The sequence below is a fragment of the Centrocercus urophasianus genome, unplaced genomic scaffold (genome assembly GCF_019232065.1).
Source record: "Centrocercus urophasianus isolate 14NV4802_14NV808 unplaced genomic scaffold, USGS_Curo_1.0 seq_17, whole genome shotgun sequence".
In the NCBI taxonomy this organism is placed as follows: domain Eukaryota; kingdom Metazoa; phylum Chordata; class Aves; order Galliformes; family Phasianidae; genus Centrocercus; species Centrocercus urophasianus.
In genome coordinates this window covers 26,305,297-26,327,379 of record NW_024884722.1, presented here as the reverse complement: position 1 = coordinate 26,327,379, position 22,083 = coordinate 26,305,297, and the positions used below count along the sequence as shown (strand labels likewise).

Below are 22,083 nucleotides of genomic sequence, written 5' to 3'. Positions count from 1 at the left end.
GACCACCCACAATTACCTTCAGGATCCTAGTTTTGTCAGAGGCTGAAAGATTGCTGGTGAAGGTACTCCGTACAGCCGTGGCTGCCCTAAAGTCCTCATGGTGAAGCTGTGGCTTAATGAGTGATGCTTCAATCATCTAATTTTTCAAGTCATCTGAACTACACCTATTTGATCAGATCAGCAGCTCAGTACCACATCTCAGCCCTGTTCATCATCAGCTGCACTCAGACTGATCACAGGCTCAGTGATTCCCTAACAAAATGATCCGGATGCATCCAAGAGGAACTTGAGGCCTCTTTCTGCAGATGTTATTCTTGCGCATCCCGAAGCGCAGAAGAAATGCTCAGCCATGGTTCTGCTGATGTTTTTGAAATGATGACCAGAAAGAGAAAGGAAAAGGCATATACGGAACAAGAACAAACACATACATGCAGAACTGCAGACATGACCCATAGACTGATGTATATCACTAAAATCTAATCGAAAACTGATGTGCTGAAAACCTGGGTTTGATTTCTCACTCAAACTGCTATCGAAGTTCATTTACTTTTCAATGTATCTTCATCTTTCAATTAATGAAAACACATACGTAAATATGATCAGATCTGTGGACAGTTTGCGATCTCTGACAGATAACAACTTAATTTGACCAGTAACAGTAATAAAGGGCAACTAACTTGAAGAAAAACCAGGAGGATAACTTAAATCAGCCAGGAAGAGTGTAAAGATATCAAATTAATGTTTCAACGTCTTCAAGACTAATTTTAAATTGTAGAGGAATGTGTAGCTGTTAAGAGTACCTAGAAAAGTAAAAGACAAGCTAATTGCTCAGTTCATTGTTAGTTTTTCCTCTTTTGTGAATAACCTTTTAAAGGCAATTCAGCGTTCTTTGTAATAGAAGTTTCAGCATGCATCAGTATTTCCCCATGTAGCAGAGGCACACCTCCACCTTCTCCAGCAGATACACAAGCACCAGCATAACCTGTCTGCCCTTCAGATGCCCCAGATTTTATCAAACAGAGAGCTGCAGATACTGTCCCAGCACCTGGCTGGAGAAAAATGCTAACTGGTCATATCTATGGCACATGCAGCACTGCTTTCCCAAAAGCCACCAAAATTCACTTTGCATGGCCATTCCTGACAGGTTTGGAAGATAATACATCTGTTTGGTCCTGCATTTTGGCCACAGCAACCCAGGCAGTGCTACAGGTTTGGGGCTGGAAGACTGTGTAGAGGAAATGGACCCGGCAGTATTGGTCAGTGCTCAGCTGAACATGAGCCAGCGGTGTGAGCAGGTGACCAAGAAGGCCAATGGCATCCTGGCTTGTATCAGAAATAGTGCAGCCAGCAGGAGCAGGGAAATGATTGTCCCTCTGTACTCAGCTCTGGTGAGGCCACACCTCGAGTACCGTGTTCAGTTTTGGGTCCCTCATTGCAAGAAAGACATCAAGGACATGGAGTGTGACTAAAGAAATGTAACAAAGCTGTGAGGGGTCTGGAGGAGTGGCTGAAGGAACTGGGACTGTTCAATCCAACCAAGAGGAGGCTCAGGGTGACCTTGTAGCTCTCTACAACTACCTGAAAGGAGGCTGTGGTGAGGTGGGGGTCAGCCCCTTCTCCCAGGTAACAGCAATAGGATGAGAGGGAATGGCTTCAAGTTGCACCAGGGAAGGTTCAGACAGCAATACTGACCCTTATTATGGAGTCTTTATTACAAAGCATCCTTCATCCTCTGCTGCTCCAAATCCTTCTTCCTGCCTCTTTGAACAAGCTCATCTTAATTTAGCTTCCGTATCTTTGCTCCCTTTTCTCCTTATTTCTTGATCTACAATTCATATTTGCTAATTTTGCCATACTTTGAAAGCTCCTTCAGGCAGAGTACATGGTTGTTGAGTGTTTCCTTCCCTTTTCTATTACATGGTACATTATTCAAGTTTTCCCATACTGATGGAAAGAAATGATTGATTTACAATACTAAACATATAGAAGAAGAAAAACATGTAAACATATGGAAGAAGAAAAACGTGCACTTAGAATGGAAGAGGACCCATTATTTTCATAAATTCTAATAGGTACTCAAGAAAGAGCCTATTTTTCAAAAACACTAAACACGTACAATGCAGTAAGACATGGACATCACTGGATATTATTTGAAAAAAAGCAAAAGACAGGTACCAAGGTTACTAGAAGCAGTCATATCTTTTAGTCTGGAAATTTCAGCTCGGCTGTTTCTTAGTTCAGCACAGCCACAAGCCAGCACTGCGATTAGAATTCTCCAGGGACTGCAGATGAGAAAAAAAGTTAAATTCAAACCAACCAATTCCCAAGGTCATGTATTTGAAAGCAGAAAGAAGTCAAACAGCCTTACAAAACACGCCAAGTACAGATCACACCACTACCAAAATACTCACAGGTATTCTCTCAGCACTAGCTTGACTTCTTAAACTCAGTCATCAGTAGCTCTGTTGAGAAGAGTAAGAAAAATCAGGTTGTGGGTCATGAGGGCAGATAATTTACAATGGGAGGCTGACACCAGACCATGTGGAAAATTAAGCAGCTTGGACTGAAGGCAAACTTAGAGAGAGGGTAAATGAACGGCTATTTTGCCAATCCCTATTGGGCACAAAATAGCATTCTGCTATCGAGCGCAAATAACACACACGAAGCACGCTAAGAGCTGCAAGATGGGCAGAAAAAGCCAGAGAACCTTTTGGAGGAAAAAAAAAAAAAAAAGATTTCAAGTGATTTCATCCATCACAAATGATAAAGAAAATTGAAAATTCTCCAGCACATAGACATGTTGCAAATATGAAAACAGACCCCAGAGTTCCCGAGAATGATCTGATCCTTGGCACTAACTCTGTAATGAGAAATCTTTCAGACAGGTTACCTCCTTATCTGTCTACATACATATAGAATCATGGATAACTGAAAAACTCTCAAGCAGTATTCTAAGCTGCTTTTATGTTACAATAATTACATGTAGGCTGATCAGAAGTGAAGAGTATCCAATACCATCATCCTAACACATCCATGCAGACATTTATAATGCATTCATCATAGCAAGGAAGGATCAGGAATATGAACACACAAAGCAAACAACACTGCTAATGCTTCCCATTTTGGCTGGTAATGCTGTGTTAGTGTAATCCACAGGCAGGTGCTGTCATTTCTGACAAGCCAGTTGGGTGACAGTGGCAGGAATCTGTCAGATGCTGCCCACACATGGGCCATGTCCCACATGGCATGTTGACCTCCAAGGAAGAGTTCTCACTTTAAATTTGTTCTGGGAAGTGTTACATATACCTGCTTACAGTGTGTAGTGTATTACAGAGAAATGGTGAAGCACAGCGGTCAAGACAAAACAATAGGAAATAGCCTCCAAAGACAGCAGTAGAGTTGCCAGGGCAAATGCTGTGCTGGATCAGAGAAACAGGTTGGATCTTTGTGACTGAGACATGCTTGCCTCATTCTCAAGGTAATGGGCAAAGGCACCTCCAAGCTGCCTGTGCAGCTCCCTGAACTTGTGGTTGCCAAAAGATTATATGGTGTCATAACAACTACTTAAGCAGCCTCAGGCTTTGCCAAAAATAAACCACAAGTGCCTTTACCCTTGCGAAATCATGTTCACACCATTCACACTCCTTTTCCCCCAGAAAAAAAAAGCCCTGTGCCAATGCATAAGATGGATGTCAAAGACTCTTGATGTTACCTCAACACAACTAGAAACTACACAGCCTGTAGCCTGATTATCCCTTAAACCAAGGCTGCTTACTCCAGCTTCCTGCCTACTTTATACCATAAAGTTCATGGAGAATCTGAGCAACCAGTTACACTTCCTAGTAGCTAAAAAAATATAGGAGGCTTTTGACTAAGCGTCTAGCAGAAGAACATTTGCACACCAACCCATGGCAATTCAGAGCGCTTCTGCTTCTGTGCAGAGGTGATCAGATCCATAGCAGAACAATAAAAGTGAGCAAGAGTACCTTGGATTCAAGCAGTCCAGTGAAATGTCCAGCAATTGAAATGGACAGCTTTAATCCAAATTATCAGACTTGCCACCTGAGCCTCTGAGACAAACATATGTTCCCTCTCTTCACTCTGTGGTGAGCAAGCCTGCCTCTGCGGTGGAGGAAATGAACTGGATGGGTGGCAATAACTTCAGCTGCAGCACAGTGGGAACTTGGTTTGGTAAGTCAGGCAGTGAGATAAGTTCAGTACTGTCTCTTTAACAAAAAGTAAGAGGACTCTGAAATGATGATTTTTGCTTTTGGAAATTATATTAAGACCAGTGCAGAAAATGGTAGCAAAGAAGTGATTCATGAACACCAACAAAGTGATTCACCAGTGCTTTGCTAGGAAGTGATATCATCCCCACACATCTCCATGAGAATGGCAGAAGAGAGGCATTTTTCCACAGGACGGGAAAGTGCCATATTCTCCAGAGGAAAAATATTAAATCTGCAGGTGTGTATGGCCAACAAGAGGGGCATAATGTCAGTGCTCTAGGTACTGATTCAATTGTCTGACACCAAGACTGCCAGATGCTTATAAGTACTGCTGAAGAATACCAGAACATTTCCAATACGGTCAAAGATCAACCACAAACTCTGGATACACTTCAAAATTACTCCACCTCAACTAGATACTCCACTACCTTCCCAAGCTGATCTATCACTCTTTGCCCCATTCCTCAAGCCACATACAGTAAAATCCTTTCTGGCTCCTCACTGGCCCTCATCACTGTGCTCCTGCATTCTCTTACCTTAGTCCTGCACTTCCTCAGACACACAATATTGCCTCCACATCCCAAAATGAGCTCTTGTGAGGGTTCTATATGCCTTGGTAGCATCACTCTCCAGTCCTTTGCTATACACAGCATAGTTACCCCATTACCAGGTGTGCCTGGGCTTCACACATGTATGCAGCTGCTGTGGAGGCAGAAAGCAAGGCAGTATTAGCTTTAAGTATGTACGCTGTATGCTGTCTTCAAGGGTGACATGCCTGCTAACTGTTTTTTTCAGCTTTTAAAACTCTATCTCATGTGGGCCACGACCATGCAGTTATTCTGGGTGGTATCAGCTTGTCAGCACCTCAAAGCCCTAAGTACTCTGCTATGCCTTGTAATTCATGATCTGCCCTTTGCAAAGCAGGCAGCAGTAGGCTTGCAGTTCTTTAACTACTGAACTCACAATGACAGGTTGACATTGCCTGGACTAAGAGGATTTTATTTCTGTCAGTCATTCCTTCTCTTCAGCCTGTCCTGTGTGCCAAGATGTCAGCGTCCTACCCCGTAGTTCACTTGATAGCAATGATTCTCCCTCACCCACAACCTTCTTCTCATAACACTTTTCCTTTCAGCACCTAACATCAGCAGCCTACGGCACATGAAACACAATAAAAGCAGAGCTGCTTTCCTCCCTAACCTTCTGCCAAGCTGTCCGTGAGACCAGGGCCAGATCAAACCCATGGAACTGCCAGAGAAGTGAGCTGTCAGTTTTGGGAATCACTCATTTCTCCCAAACTCCTTGAATTTCCAGTAGGAAAGTTGGTGAACCCACTGCTACACAGACAGCAGAGACTACTGAGAAATCAAGGCTTTGGGATCAAAACAAAGCAGCATTAGAGAAGTCATCTGCAAAGAAATCACAGAATATCCTGAGACGGAATGGACTCATAAGGATCATCAAGTCCAAAGGCACCAAAAGGAGAACAAACCCTGTGCAATACAACGTGAAAGCAAGTTGTATTTATTCTGCAGTTGCTCCTAATATGCCAGAAGGAACAGCCTTTTAATGCAACCCATATCCTCCAGTCAGCCAAATCCAGCTTCCTGGAGTCCAGTGCTGTGGATACGTGCAGACAGGACCCAGAACTGAATACCTGCGGGATTTCTGATATATCTAGTCATGATTAGTCTAGGCAGGATGAAGAAGAACTCCTCATACAGCCCATCCACGTTATTGGTTTCACCCAGACGACTAAGCAAGTCATTCACCAGCCTTCTAACTCAGCCCTCAAAGTAGCACCCAAAGATCAGAATTCAAGGAGAAGCAGCTCTCTCCAGCACAGAGATGCCCGTGGCCTCACACACAGTGGCAGACAGCTTGAATCCCAGAGACTCCAAATCTAGGACAAAGCAGCCAAAGGGAGGAGACAGGAAATATGCTTCTCCTAACACACTCAAATGGGGAACTTGATGGCATGATTTTCCTGTGTGGTAGGGAACTAGGTTGAATATATTCTTGAAACAGCTTCAGTGTTCCTGTATACAAGATAAGATTTTAGGGGAACTCAATCAGCAATGGAAAATGGAAATGTTCCTTCCTCTGGCCAAACACACAAAAAACATTGGGCCTGATTTTCCACTGGTGACATTCACTTAAGATCACTGTAACCCTACCAACATTAGCAGTTACTTCCGATACACTTAAATAAGAAGAAAATCTGATTTCCAGTTTGGCTTAGAGAAAAAGACATCGTGTTTGAAGTAAACAAGCGTAAGAAACCTATTACCAAACGCTGGTAGAGAGAATTTCACTTTGGTGAACATATTCCTTCAAGTTATTTCTATGATCTAGAAAAGCAGGAATTACTGGAGTCATCTCTTTAAAAATTACATCAGTTAATCACTCCTGTATTACAGTGTTTCAATCCAAATAGTCTTCTTGGCACAGCACTTCTCTTAAGTCATGGAGGGATACTCCAGAGAGAGCAGACAGGAATCGATCAGAGATACTCACTTAATCTCTATTACCAAGAAAAGTGAAGGGTTCAATCTTCTGTGTAGTATAAAACCTCATGTACCACAGGAACAGAAGCCTAAAGGCCACAAAGTACTTTCACTTTGTATGTGCATCTTCCAGTGATGTCAGCTGAATGCAAGCTTCTCCTTTTCAGCCAGTACAACTTTTTCCAGAAAGTATTTTCACAAATGCTCCACTGACTCTGGACTTACATTTACGTCCCAACAAAATTTGGTGTCTCTCCAGATCACCTGCAGAACCAACGTCAGTTTTACAGACAGAAAAAAAAAAAAAAAAGAAAGGGGAAAAAAAAGTGTAAAGAAAATTTACTTCATCAAATTCTGCAGGTTCTTTGAAAGGTGAAAGCATTTTTAAATATTGGCCTTAGGAAATATGTTCTCTGCTCACACGAGCTTGAATAGGATGAACACGTTTCTATGCTTAAGGATAGCTGATAACTTGGGGTAAGGTTAACAGTTGAAGAATTTGAGAACACGACGGTGGCTTAGGCTAATAGGTATCATTTCACCACAGGACATGAGAGCAGAGTTCCTCCAGTTGGTTCCTGAAGCTCAGCTGAGGAGGGACAGAGTGCTAAGCTACTAAAACGTGATTGACCACAATTGTCTTTTAAACTCTTGCATCTAGACTGCCCTTGTTCCAAAGGTGCAATACTGCAAGAAATGCACAGCATACAGCAGAACAGAAGAACAGCCATTTTCAACTTGTGCTTCTCATGAAGCTTTCAAATTCTGCACACAGATTCAGCCCATTTTATCTTTTTGGTTACATTACAATATCTTTATACTAAAACAACCAAATTCTTGTTATCAAGCCCTTTTTTTCACTGTAATCATATGTCACCACTGAAGTGAAATAGATTCACACAGGAAGATTGTGATGACCTAATTGAAGTAAATGATGATTAATCAACTGTTTTTGTACAGGAAATAAAAAACTGTCATTATAAAGCAGTTAATGAACTGTTTCTGCCTTCAGTTACGTTATAGATTGGCCTCTTGGATTCCAGGACTGATCATCACCTTTGCTCTCTCTGTCACAGTCAAACACAGCTCAGTCAAACCAGAAGATCTGTGCTAACAGTTTGCATTTCTAACAATTAAATAATGATTTGCCTTTTAGAAGTCACTTAGGAGTCACACAGTTACTTGCTCCATACAGCCACTTCATCCCTGAACTCCTGCTTTCATTCCCAAATACAAAAATGTATTAGAGTTGACCAAATCTGCTCCCATCTGCCCTAGTGCTACATCATATCACTTCCACCAAGAGCAACAAGTTGTAGCACACACAGGACAGCAGACTCGGTGAGGATACCTTTTCACTGAGCTAACTGCCATTAGCAGTGACTTGTCCTGTCTGCACATGGGTGGACTGCAGGGTTTCTGTTCTGCAGCACACACTGCTCCTTCCTCACTGCCCTCTGACTCCTGGGGAGCTGCACGTGTCCCTCCAAGGTCTTGTTTCACAGATAGACTACAGCAGGCTGTTTATTCCCCTCAATTCATTTGATTTACAAGAATTAAATCATGCTGAGTAACACTGAACAAAAGACAAAATTGTTTCTGCAGTGTATTTACACACAATAAAATGAACGAATACAGCAAACAAACTGTACACAACGTGCCCTATTATTAACTGAAACCAGAAGAAATACTCTTCAGTACTTCCAGTGCTTATAAACATATACTTCTGCCCTGAGTAACCCAGAGCTTCCAGCAATTACTTAGCCCTCAAAGCTCTGAGACATGTTTTCTCCACTCCATGCACTCACAGGGGCTCACAGAAGGTTACATATAATTGGTCCCCAGCCCTTAGTGCTGAAGCCAGGCTTGTCTCCATCACCAGATTGCTCTGCTTAATTCCCCTGAGCTCCCTTCACCTACTGCACACCACGGTCACTGCCACACTGCCAGGCATGGTGCAATGCAGGGCCCAGCAGTAAAGGACAGGCATCTCAGTGCCAGAGCACTCCGGAGCACTGCACCAAGCAGCACTGTGCTGTCAGTGAGAGGGCAACTACAGCGTGTACAAGGGCATGCACAGCAACAGTCTGACAACAGAAACCCTAACAGCACTGCCCTTGTGTGCTCACAACAGCTGGGCTAGGAGCTGTTGTTCTGCTCCTTTACAGGTATAATGTTACAGCTTCGTACCCACTACTTTGTGCTTTTATTTCTTTTTGGTACCATAACAAAGCAATTCCCAGGTATAAAAAATGAGACTGAGCAAGACTGGGGTGAGATATGCCAAGAGATATGTCAAGAGGTGCAGCTCTCAGTGCCTAAGCAGTGCTGGCCAAACAAGCTGACATTCCTCCCAGCACGCAGCCTGACCTCAGCTGAGATTCACACAGCACCCCATGCAGGAGCACCCGGCAGGACTGCATGTCCTTCTGCAGATGCATGTTTTCTGTCACCCTCCATAACAACAACAACCACACAGCCCAAGAAGCAAAATTCCCCAAACGCTTCCCCTTGTATAAAAGGAAATGTAATTTATTGCACAGGAAATCACCCCATCTTGGCTACTTGACATGGCTACCCATGTAAAAAAAAGAAAACAACAACCAAGAGCCCTCTTATGCCACCCCTCCACTGAATGATAATTTAACGGAGGAGAGAAACTTGACAAGTCACAGCAAATAATTCTGATAGAAATTAATTTGTCTTATTTTGCCCCTACCAGAATTCACAGAAGTGGAAGATTGTCATTGTTTTCAAGTAGGAGATGTTGAACTGAGTTTTAACTCTCTGATAAGCCTGGAAAAGAAGGTAAAGGGCCAGCTTCTCTACACAGGAACCTGAAGAGGCTCAGCTGAAGTAAGAAGAGACAAGATGAGAACCAAGAGACTCAGACAATTGTACGTATAGCCAGGCTGGTACACAAAGCAACTGGCTGCATAAATGGAAAATTAGTGTCTCAGTAAAGCAGCAGTATGTATATATGTTGAGTATGCTTAACACTGCAATTCTCCAACAAAGCTAGGGCACAAGCACATCAAACTTACAAAAACAGCTCCTAACAGCTTGGGCAAGACAGCCATCAGACTGCTTGGGCAGCCTCACTTGTGCCTGCTTGTGTAATGAATCAGTGGCTTACTCTGCTACACACAATTTCCCTACAATGTAGTAAGTGGGTAGCTTCAAATCTTTCTGTTCTGTCTCAGACCCCCATACACTGACACGATGTACACACACTCTGTATATTTTATCTAGCACATATACACAAAAATAAGAAACTATGCTGCAGTATTCATATTATATATCTATATACACACATACAAACAGATGCAGGTGACCTTTTACACACATAAACGGAGATTTTTAATAAATTCTCAAATATTTCTCACCATTAATGGAATCCCTTTGCAGTGTTGCTTTTCTGCCCCCACACAAGAGCAGCAGGGTAGAAGATATTCTCTGTGCTGAGCCCCCCCTGTTGCATCAGGAGAAGGCAAATCCAAAAAGTCACATGAATGAGGCCCTTATTCCCCCTGTGCACCAGGAAGGACTCACCCTAACGCTCTACTATAGGGCTAAAGCTTTCAGCTTTAACTCAGAAGCCCCAAGAAATATAGCCTATTGCAGAAAGACAGCAAAAGAGATCAAGGGCATCCTCATAGATTTTGATAGGTGAAAGAAGTGCACAAAGTCACTCAACTGTTCTGTGGACTTATGGTTCTGTTTGTATCTTCATAAAGCATCATAAATTTTAGTGTACACATAAAAAACCAAATACAGATACCACAATGCCTCAAGTTTCATGCAAACAGCTCTCTGTAAGCAATGGCAGCCCCTCCTAAGATGGGCATTGCATACGCAGCACTCTTTGCAGGAGTGGGCCTGTAAAGTACGTACCTAAATGCTGGTAAAATGTGTTTACATAATCTGTAAATAGATAAAGAAAAGTACATTCACACCAGCTACTGGGGAATGAAAACAAATCATTTTTCTACTGCTAGAAGTACTGAATCACCTACCATCTGGTTTGGGAGAAAAAGGACTCACTCTAATTCAGCTGTGAAGAAAATCCTGTCTAAAAAAAGTAATCACATGCTAACTCCCCCTACGTTCAATTTCTAGTCATTTTAACATGGAGACATGACAGAGTATTGTTTTCCTGGAGAAGAAAGAAGGAGAAAAAAGAATAGTAAGAAAGATGTGAAGTTGTTAGGCCCCGATCCTGCAAACTCCAAATCCTTAGTTTTGGGAAATAGTGGAAGCTATTTCTCAGAAAAAGCTGAGTCTATGTATCAATTTCTGCTGGAAGGCATCCTAATTTCCTAGGAAAAATCTGACACACACTTGCAGGCATGCTGTGAAATACTAAAGTAAAATCTAGATACTAAATATCTGAACTAATTTCCCTTTATACACTGTCAACATTTGTTTTTTCCTCAGTCATACAAGATAGATACAAATGTGTGCAGGGTAGCACTGCACAGCAGCGGTGTGTTACTGACAAGTGAATTACTGCCACTGCAGAAGAGCACATGGGCACATACGTGCTCCAAGCACTACTTTGTCTTCCGAGTAGTCAAGTCCTGGCTGAGGACCACAAGTCCGAGAGAGATCAGTGCAGCTGTGTGGGTGGTTTTAAGAGCCCTGTGGGGCCCGGCCTTTTGCCTCTGCCTGCCTCAGTCCTCCTCTCCTTTATTCAAACACTCGCACAGAACTTCCTGCCTCCATCCCAAGGTCTCGAGGAGTTAAATACAGACTCTTTATCTACAGGACAAAAACAGATTTCACTGGAAAACTGACTGATTAACCTAAATGCTACAAACATCTGAAAATATTGACAGAAATTTCCCCACCCCGCTAAATATTTGCCCACTAACCTTTACCGCTCACCTCTTTTCCTTCCACTAAAGCCTTTCGTGAAGAAATATCTATTAGTTATTTAAAACAGAAAAAATATTCCCTGGCTATTCCTCAAATACAACTTTTTCTTTCCTTCTTACATTTAGCACTATTGATTAACGCTGTAGAGATCTTCACATGGACAGATTTGATCTCAAAATTTAATGAGAAACAACAGAAGATCTCTCTCTGAAAAGAGACTTTTAAAACAATGTGTTACAGCCCAGATGTACACCCAAGGGCGATCAAGTTACTGTGGCTTCATATGTTCCTGCTTATCACCTGCATGACGACCATACAGTCCTCACTCATGATTGTGAAACAGAAGGGCTTAGCTTAAAGATAGTCTATGCTTAAGCTTTGTGGTGGGGAGGGAAGGCTGTGGGTGAGCACCAAGCAGGTTACAGGGACTCAGCTGCAGAGCAGTAACTCTTTAAGCTACAGATGTAGGATTACTTAAGGCCTTGATAGTAACCCTGGGGAAAGTTGACTTGTGACCACAATCTCACAAGCACAAGCAGTGTGTAGCACAAGCAGTGGTAGACCCACACTTAACACCCTCTGGGACCCCAGAGCTGGTAAATTATCTACTTCCAGCTCATAGGCTAAAACAGCACAGAATCACACCCTACACTAATACTAAAGCACTCAAATAATGCATATTATCTTAACGCAGGCAAAAGTAAACACGGTGCTGTAGTGATACTGGGAGGAACAGACATGCACTGAAACACAAGGCTTTCCTTGCAAAGTAGCTTTCCCCACCACTGCCAGATGACGAGGCCTCCGCAGTCTCTGCACGCAGAGTGGGCCTTTCCCCTGGGTCACATGAACACAGCCTTCTCTTACCATTTGAAAGTCAGCTGCTGAGGGGAGGGCTAAAGGCCAAGAGAACTGCTTCCAAACAGAGATGACCTTGCAAGCTCTCTCCCACCCTCCGTTCTTTCACTGTGTAACCGAAACAGGACCCTTGGGATTCTCCTAAAAAGTCACAGGGAGAGAAAAAAACTAAGTGGAGTACTGATGTAACAGCGGCTGGGGGGGCCTCAAGGATCTGGCAGCCAGTAGAAAGAACTGAGTGGACAGGGATGTGGTCTCAAAAACGGCAGAGAGGGCCCTGCTGCAGCAGGCGGGCGTCACGCTGTGCCCCATCTGCCACAACAGAGCGGGTGCCAATGCTCCACTTCGCTGCAGCGTTTCACCCATGCTGCACGGCCCCGGCTTGAAAGCAGGACCTTCCACACAGGAGATAAGCCCCACAGGGTAGGAAAGCATCAGGACCACAGCCAAGTATGGCTTTCGTTCTGTATCAAATACCACAGGAAGCAGATTTCAACTTTCCCAACAGGTTTTGAACTGCATTTAAATTAACAGTAAATTGTATCAGTAAGATGATACATAACTCAAGCACTTTGCTGCTTTGGGATGTGTTTGTGTAAAAATAATACTGAAATTATTTTAATACAATTCATATATAAAGATATGCAATGAAGAAATCACAAGTTGCTTTAAGTAATGCAACATTTTTAACTGTCTCTTCTGCCTGTTTCTGTCAGTTGAAAGATGAAAAGCGATAGTCCAAATCACAGCATTCTGTACATTTAAAGTTTAACCAATATAATTAGCAACTCCCATTTGCTTCTAATTACATTCTGAAAACAGTACCCGTGCATCTTCTGTTGATACTTTGTTTTGAAAGTTATGCCCATTATAAGAATGACAGTTCTGGACTCAGAATTACACTTGCAAATTGAGCTGTGGGCTTCTTTAATCCAAATAACCATCAAAGGAATCTTCTACCTTCCTGCCTGTATCTGCACACTCAGTGTTACGGACACCTCAACAAAATTCTTTGCACTTATTCTAAATTTTAGACTTATAGGTCAGATTTGTCCCAAGTTATGCAGTCAGATAATCTTTTGAAAACACTAAATATATGTGACAAACAGAGATAACTCCCCACAGCCACTAGCAGATCTCTCCCTCTTCCCTCGTCTCTTTGAATTGCCAGGAACGCACACAGCTGGTGGAAGTACCCCGCAGCTCCACTGCTGCAGGAGGGCAGAGTGCCACTACACAAGTGGCTCTGGGCAGAGATATCTTCCCGCAAATGATACATCAGCAAGGGAGCACATGCAGGGAAAGCAGTTTCTAACCACACCTGTAAGTGTCTCCTTCTTCCTAGACAGGATTGGTCCTAGACAGTCAGAGAGTTCAGAAGAAATGAGGACACAACTTCATACTTTCAGTCATCACAATCTAAGCTAGATGCAACCAGAGGCATCAGCACGGATCTGACTGGCACCAGCAGAAACCATGAAATCAGAGGAGCTCTGCTCAGATTCATACACCAGGAGTAGCATGCCGCACAGCCTTTCCTACTCTGAGTCACTCCAACAGTTCCAAGACGTTCAGTAGCAACTTGTCAATAAAATCCATTAACGATGTATTTTATACAGGAATAGCATATTTAACTGACAGGCTACAACAAAAGAAGCATTACAGCAAGGTGTGAACTGCGTGTTTAATAGAATAAATGAAATACAGGATAGGTGTCAGTAAAGAAATGGTAAAAGTGAGTGAGATTCTAATGTTACATAGATGTGTTTAAAGTTTGGTGTCTACATGAACCTAATTCCCCTCCTGATTTCAGTACAGTTACATTGAGCACTCCTTTGTGCTTCTACTGATTTACAAATTCTCTGATGAATAACTGATAACTAACTTTCTTTTACGTAAGCCATTATTACTGGAGAAACAGCAAATATTACAGACATGTTTGCCTTCCCTCTTTCCAGTCTTGTTCTCATCATAATCATATCTGCCTGATATTTCTATTTCTCTCTCTGATTGGTGGTAGCTTTACAAAACAAACAAACAATTAAACCCTTGCATAACGAGTGGCACGAACAGTGCAAAAATTTCTTAGACACAGTCTTATTTTTTGTCCTCTGTGAATACACCTCTGCAGTAACTGGCAGCATTATGACAGAGGATGGTTTCTGTACTGCCTCACTGAGTTCTACACCTCGTGCAATATTCCAGCACCATGACAGAATGTGCTAACAGCCAACCACTGACCTTCTAGGTAGGTGCTTGTCATTATTCTCCGTTCGAGACTCTTGGTTTACCAGTGATTGCAGGTAATTCTAACTTCTCAAACAAAATCAAGAGGACCTGGGAAGCAGCTCCTGGAAGAAAGTGAAAATGAGTAGGGGATACTTCACAAATTAGGGGGGAAATTATAATACATAACAGTAACTGAGAAGCAAAAAGCTAAAAAACTGCTAGTTTCACAGGAGAATTGAGGTAGCAGGGACAGAAGCTCAGAAGTGGTGGAGTGGGGGTGGAAAGAAAATAGATGTAACAGTTCTGAATACATTCTCCATGTGAGGAAAAAACCAACAAACACAGCAGGAGGCCAAAACTGTAACCTGAGCCTGACCTCACTCTGGCTGGTTTTATCATAAAACCACTACACTGAACTTTGGTCATTGCATCACCGATACAACGTAGTCTCAAAGCCCAGCCAAGCAACTATACTGTGGTTGGTTTTTTCCTTCCCATGCACTCAAGATGGTAGATGTTAGCTAAGAACATTATCTTTTGAATAATAATAATATCAGTACATTTGCTAGTCGGCTGGACAACTTGCTATTCTGCGTTGGTTGTTTTGCATGGTTGTTTTTTTTTTTTCTTGTATATCACTGAACTGAAAAATGTGGGTGTGATGTAACATTTAGCTGGAACGTTAAGTGCCAAAGACATATTTTTGTCCACATCAAACCAATGCAGCAGTTAAAAACATTGCGGATTGTAGGTTATGCAAAACATAAAGCTTGTCACCAACGTAACATGGCACCAAGAACGTTTGCATGAAGATATTCCTAAGATCTTTTAAAATCTTAATAAACATCCTTGCACAGAGGTGATTCATGGTTTACAGAGTGATAAGCACAAAGGGTCCAGTAACTCACCTAATATCACCCAGCAAGTCAAGATCAAGCAGAGATGCAGAGCTCAAACTCCTGGTTCTCCATACTGACTGTCCTTGCAACAGCATGTTAGGCAAGCGCACGAAGTCCTACCACTACCAAGCATTTCTGCTTCCACAAAACAGTTTATTTTTGTGCTGCACAGGAAAAGAATCAGTGTTGGAAAGTAACCATGTTAGCAATCACTTCCAAGCAAAAAACGTAATTGCTGAGTGAGAACACAAATAGATGCCTAAGCCAATGCTGAGATGATAAACGATTATCACCAATAACAATAACTGCCCAAAATTCCAGCCCATACCTCCATGATTAAACTGACAGACCCCGCACAGGGGGCTGAACAGAAAAGCAGACTAAATACTGAGACTTGGCAAACCTCTGGGTGTCTGTCAGTAGCCTACGTCTCAGCCAGCACAGCAGTGGGGAGGCTGTGACCATCCCCAGTAGTTCCCTCCAATACCCAGGGCCATGGGCTACTAAAGGCTGACTGCTGCTCACCCCAAAGCACGGATCTCTGCGCCCTTGTCTCAGGTGTCCTGCCAGGTGCAGAAACACTGGCACTGCAGAGAGAAATGCTTTTGAAGTACCTTGAAGTTTTGAAGTGTCAGAACAGGCTGAGAGCCACACTGCCAATGGATTCGGATGGAACTCAAAACAGGCAACTCGACTGAGCACTGTGAGGAGAATCAATTACACTGCAACCTAAGTTTGTGTTCTGTGCATCGCTTATGCATAAAAAGTGGGAAATTGGTTTGGGAAGAGGGTTCCAAATCACTAATCCTTGTCAGCAGTGCCAGCATTCCAGCCTGCCATATCTGCACTTCTGATTCACACGTATGAATGCGGTGTGTAATACCGCAAGGCCACATGCATCTTTCTTAAGTGCAATCACATCTGAAGAAAGCAGCTTGTCTGTAATCGGGAAAACGCACCTGTTTGTATCGCTTTTAAACGAAGTTACCGAGCTCGGTGGCTGCAGCCCCCGGAGCCCTACCCAACTGCCCGTCAGAACCGTTACGGGCTGTGCCCCGGCATAGCAGCAGCCGGGCGCCTGACGCCCGCTCAAAGAGCCGGACTCGAGGTGGCAAGAGTCTGTTCGCTCCAGCGATCAGAGCGCGGTTTTCTAAGTTTGAAACCGCTCCGACTGGCCGCCTTCGCGCTGCCGGGAGCCGCGGCGTACAGAGCTCCCGCAGAGATCGGGGCCGCCCCTCAGCGCCCCGCGCACCCCCGCCCCAAGATGGCGGCTGCCCCTCACACCGCCTCCCGACCCCGCGGCCCCTCGCGCGCGGCCGGCGGAGCGCGGCCTCGGGCGGAGCCGCCCCCTCGCGCCGGCGCCGCCGGGAGCCGTAGTCCTCCTCCCAGATCCGCCGCCCGCCGCCCCGTGCCCTCGCCGCCGCCGTGCCGGGACCACCCCCGAGCCGTCCGACGGGCGGCGGGCAGGAGCGCCGTGCGGCGCGGGAGCGGCGGAAGCGAAGGGCGGCGGACCGCGGGCGGAGGACTACGGGCCCCGTGGTGCACGGCGGCGCGGGTGCGCCTGCGCATCGGGGCGGCCGCGGGAGGAAGCGGCGGGAGGAAGCGACGGGAGCGCCTGGCGCGGGCGGGCGCGCGGGGCCGGGCCGGAGCGGGCCGGGAGCCGCCATGCCCCGGGACAACATGGCCTCCCTGATCCAGCGGGTGGCGCGGCAGGCGCGCATCACCTTCCGCAGCCCCGCGGGGCCGGCCTTCGGGGAGAACCTGCACCGGCTGCAGCAGCTGCTGGACGAGGTGCGCGCCGAGGACCTGCACTTGGCGCCGCAGGGGCCGGCTCCGGCGGCGGCGGGGTGCCCGCGGGCCGGCGCCGTGCCGCCCGTCAGCTATATGCACATCTGCGAGACCGAGAGCTTCAGCATGGGCGTGTTCCTGCTGCGCGGCGGCTCCTGCATCCCGCTGCACGACCACCCGGGGATGAACGGCATGCTGAAGGTGCTGTACGGCACTCTGCGCATCGCCTGCATGGACGCGCTGCCCGCCGCCGCCGCCCCGCCGCCGCCGCCCGCCCCGGGGCCGTGCCTGCGCGCCCTGCTGCGCTCCCGGCAACACTACACGCCCGCCTCGCCGCCCTGCCTGCTCTCGCCGCACAGCGACAACCTGCACCAGATCGACGCCGTGGACGGCCCCGCCGCCTTCCTCGACATCCTGGCGCCGCCCTACGACCCCGAGCACGGCCGGGACTGCCACTACTACCGCCTGCTGGAGGGGCCGCCGGCCGGCGCCGAGCCCGCGCTGCCCAGGGAGGTGTGGCTGCTGGAGACCGCGCCGGCCGCCGACTTCTGGTGCGGGGGAGAGCCCTACCCGGGGCCCCGCGTCTGCCCCTGAGGCGGCGCCCGCCGCGCGTCGGCCCTCGGGACCGGACGGAACGCTGCGGAGCGCCCGGCCGCGAGGGGAGGCGGGCGTCGGCGCGGGGAGCCCCGCCCGGCTCGTCCCATCCGACCGCTCGAGAACGGCGCCCCGGGCCGCGGTTCGGCCCTCCGTTCGGATCGCGCCGCTCCCGCCGGGGGAAAGGCCGCCCGCACGGGCTGCTCGCAGGGCCGCGCGCCGAGGGCCGCTCGGGACAATAAAGTGACGATGTATTTATTTCTTGTGGCTGACGTGCGATGAAGGAGGAGTGGCGCGGTCCGGTTCTACTCGACTGAGCGTTCGGAAGAAAACCCAGCGCTCTGCGTGCGTCGCCGAGCTTCGGTCAAAGGGGGGGGGGTCGGGCTCCAGCAGAGCGAATGCAATAAGAACCCTCCCGGAGCCGTCACCACCACCCCCTCGCTGCTGGGAGCGCCGCACCGCCTTCCCGGCGGCTCCGGGCCGGGCTCCGCTAAGAGATGTACCGAACTGGCAAAATCCCACCCCTGGGGCAACTCTTCGGGCGGGCAGCGCTCCATGGATACACAGTGGTGTGCGTGGGGTGGGAGTGAAATGAGTTCCCCTCCTGAGGGACGGTGTTGGGTCCCGAATTACCATTTAACAGTTCTTCACTGCGTTCCGTATAAGATCCGGCTATTAGAACTGAAGTTATAGAGCATTCCTATGCATGTTCCCTCAGCCGGGAGGAGACTCACAGCTGCTAATTAACTGTGCTTGGGAGTTCTCATATAGCAGTGGCCGAGGGGACTGGAAGCTGTGGGCATCTTTAGAGAAGACCGCTGCTGTCCCATGGATGCTGCTGTACAACACTACTCACTTGCCTGTAACCTATAGATATGTATATCCATCTGTACACACACCCTAGGTTCAGATAGGATTTGACCCGATAACTCTTCTCTAAAAGCGGTCTGTGTTTTTATATGGACAGGTGAACACTGAGCTTTGGAAGCCTTGTGGTTTCCCTCTTTATACTATTTATAAAGATTACTTTTTTTGTAAGGCTTTTAAATAAACATAGTGTAGAAGAGACGCAGTGCATTTTGCCTTGCTGTGCTGTAAGCAGCCTTGAGATACAGCATGCCCTCAGCAGGGGATGCGATCTTTCTAACGGGAGAAACTTTTCTAGAGGTGATGTACCTGTTTGTGCTGCAGGGAGTGGCCCGGTGCTTCTGATGGCAGAGCAGGCCGTGCCACGGGCTCCAGCCTGGGTCACCGTGTGGGAATTTGAACACAAACCCACTTCCTAAGGGATGTTACCAGCCTGCTCCAGAAACTGTCCCACAACCAGCCTTTGTGTTTCTTTGTGTATTTATAAAAGCAGACTTGTTTTTCCTGTACGGTTGCTTGGACGGGTGAATTTTTAAGTGATTCTGATACAGCATCACTTTTTTTAATTGGGCAGGAAGGGCTGTGGAAGAATGAATGTAAAACACCATCAGCATTATGCATACACATATTAATGCTTTTGCAAGGAAAAATTGGTGGAAATCATTTTGCTCAATTTCCATTTATTCTTACAGCACTGTGGAGCGTCTGATGTTTCTGCAGTGGGCTTACCTGTTTTTCCTGGAATTCCCCTGCAGCTTAGCATTAGTTAATGTGCAACAATTCTCTATCAAGCGTAGTCATTAACTGTAATGCAGTGCCTCGGAATGGCACAGCCTGTGTTTCTCACTCGCTCCGGCACTAATGAAGACTGTCATCCTTTTCCAGAAGCCCACAAACAGCGTGCTGCATGCAAACAGCGGTACTGGAAAAACAAACTGCAACAAAGAGCATTTTGGTTCCGTATCTCATCTCTCTATCCTCCCCTTAGGTCTCTCTTGTTGCTTTTTATTTTTTCTCCATGCTTAAGACCTAGTCAAGCCATGTAATGGGATAGGATTTTAATGCACCTTTTCCACAGAGGACAGTGTGGTCCCTTACCCTGTAGAGTGCTGTTAACAATTGTGGCAAAACTTTTTTGTTTTTTTAAATAACGGCGTTAGCATCAAAGTATTAAAGTCATTGTGTCAGGAAAAAGAGAACCTGAGATGCATTAAAGAAAAGCGTCTTCTTGCTTATTCAATGATTGAAACTTAACTGCACGTGTTCTGGATATCTGTAAGCAGAAGGTTTGAGTCTAATATAGTTCCTTCTCTCTGCAGTCTGTTTATTGCGTTTTCACAACAGGAAAATCACTGTTATTGCTGAGTTACAGAATAAATACAGGATATCTCACCACCGACCAGTCATTACTTTTCTCTGCAAGTGTGGCAGCTTTAAACAAGAGCGGTAATGCAAGTTTCTTTTGCCTGGCAGCCCAAGTGGTGCATCTGGCCCTTCAGACACATCCAGCACGTGTGGTACTGCAGCTTGTGAAGCTAGTTGTTACTGTAAAGCAAAGGCACAGGTTTAAGAGTGCTGATACTATTACACAGTGTAAAGTTTCTCACAGCTCTACGCTAGATACTTGTGTCCTTAATCCAGCTCACTTACAATTTCTGTGTTGACTTCTGCTCTTTGCTGGCATCTCAATCTCGCGGCAGGGCTGCTCTCAGTAGCTTAGAGGCCATGGGCAGAGCCTTGGATCGTGCACTTGGGTAGCTGAGAACCTGAGCTGGCCCACGATGCTCTGGCTGTGACCAAGCCATAGTTATCCAAAGCTGTAGCAGTGCCTCGGGAAGCCCAGTGTTGCCCGTCTGCCTTCCTGCGCTGTAGCCCAGTGTTGCTGACCGAGGACACCAACGACTCTGTGAGGCTGTGCTCCACGTGTGAGACTTGCCCATGTGTCGCCCCTCCACCAGCAGGCAGCGGCTGCTGGTGTCCCTTTGGGAGCCTGGGAACATGTGGGACTAGGTGGCAAAGCTGCCCATGCTGAGATGAGGGGAGGCTAAAGCTTATGAGAGCTGTGTGGGGAAGGTGGCAGGGTGCTGAAAAGCTCCTCAGCTTCTTTGTGCCCAGTTTTGGAGACCTGTTTCATTTCCAGCTCCGAAGAGCAGCTGCTCTGAGAGCCAGCACCCTGGCAGCAGGGAAGACAGCAGGAAGTTTCAGTGCAGAAGGAAGGCAGCGGGCTGCCGGTGGCTTCAGTTGGAACAGCCGTGCCAGGGCTGTGCCAGGGCTCATCGCAGCTCTGGGCTGCTTGCAGCTGTCCCGGGCTCCACAGCACAACCACGCACCACCACCAGCCCCCGCTGGGTCAGCATCCTCAAAAATAACTTACAGAACGTTAAAAAAAGAAAGAAAGAAAGAAAGAAAGAAAGAAAGAAAACAAGAAAAGAAAAGAAAGAAAGAAGAGGAAGGAAAGAAAAAAAGAAAAAGAAAAAAAAAAGGAAAAAAAAGCGGTGTCGCGGCCAGGCCGATGTGCAGGGGAAAGCCCGGTTCGGGCGGGGGGCGGCCCGTGCAGCCCCGGACTCGCTGTGCCGGAGCCCACTCGGGGCAGCCGCCCCGGGCCGCGGAACACCGCGCTGAGTCACACCGCCCGCCCGCTCCCACCGCCGCCGGCGCGGCTCACGCCTCCGACGGGAATCCCCGCGGCCGGCAGCGCGGCTCGGCACGGCGGGGCCGGGGCCGGTGGGGAGCCCCCCTCCCCCGGCAGGCACCAACGGAAATAACGGTGTCAGCGTGGCATAATTAAGAGATTTATTCGTCGTCGCTTATAAACGCCGTGAGCGCCGACCCTGCCGTCGGAGGGCTATGTACAGAGTAGCGGGAGGGAGCCCCGTCCCGCAGCTGCCGCCCGCGGCCGCACACGGCCGTGCCGCCGCCCGCGCCCCGCGGCGCAGATCGGGCCGGGCCCGCCGGGTGCGCTCGTCCCGCCCGGGGCCCGCCCCCCCCCCCGCAGACGCAACACTCTTCGGTCACCGAAAAGACAAAAAAAAATAACAACAACCCCAACCAGTGCGTACAAAAATATAGTCTCTAAAAAAAAAAAAAAAATCCCAATATTAATAGGCAGAAATGTACAGCCATACTACAACCAGGGAGGGAAGGCAAACTTTCCGGTCTCGGCGTCGCCGCTGTCGTCGGAGCGGATCGGTAAGGCACCCCCCACATGCAGCCGGGTACGGGCTCACACCACACAAG

At 47.0% G+C, this 22,083-nt stretch overlaps 2 protein-coding genes across 12 annotated transcripts in view; one reads left to right on the top strand and one right to left on the bottom strand.

Annotated features, from left to right (window-relative positions):
• The window catches only part of RTKN2 (rhotekin 2), a 190,883-nt gene extending 173,053 nt beyond the window's left edge, over positions 1-17,830 (bottom strand). For 4 of the 11 annotated variants that reach the window (XM_042818521.1, XM_042818523.1, XM_042818519.1 and 1 more), the window contains exons 1-2: positions 15,607-16,820; positions 14,711-14,820 (exon numbers count right to left, since the gene is read on the bottom strand). The gene's annotated coding sequence lies outside the window, so the exon portion shown is untranslated. Of the gene's footprint in view, positions 1-2,175; positions 2,283-2,411; positions 2,463-12,478; positions 12,558-14,710; positions 14,821-15,606; positions 16,821-17,751 lie in introns of those variants that run through there. The other 7 variants (XR_006168747.1, XM_042818516.1, XM_042818525.1 and 4 more) reach the window with 6 other exon arrangements.
• Positions 17,260-17,979, top strand: ADO (2-aminoethanethiol dioxygenase). The gene has a single exon (XM_042818530.1). The coding sequence runs from the start codon at positions 17,263-17,265 to the stop codon at positions 17,977-17,979; it is 717 nt and encodes a 238-aa protein (XP_042674464.1). The 5' UTR covers positions 17,260-17,262.
• The last annotated feature ends 4,104 nt before the right edge of the window (positions 17,980-22,083 follow it).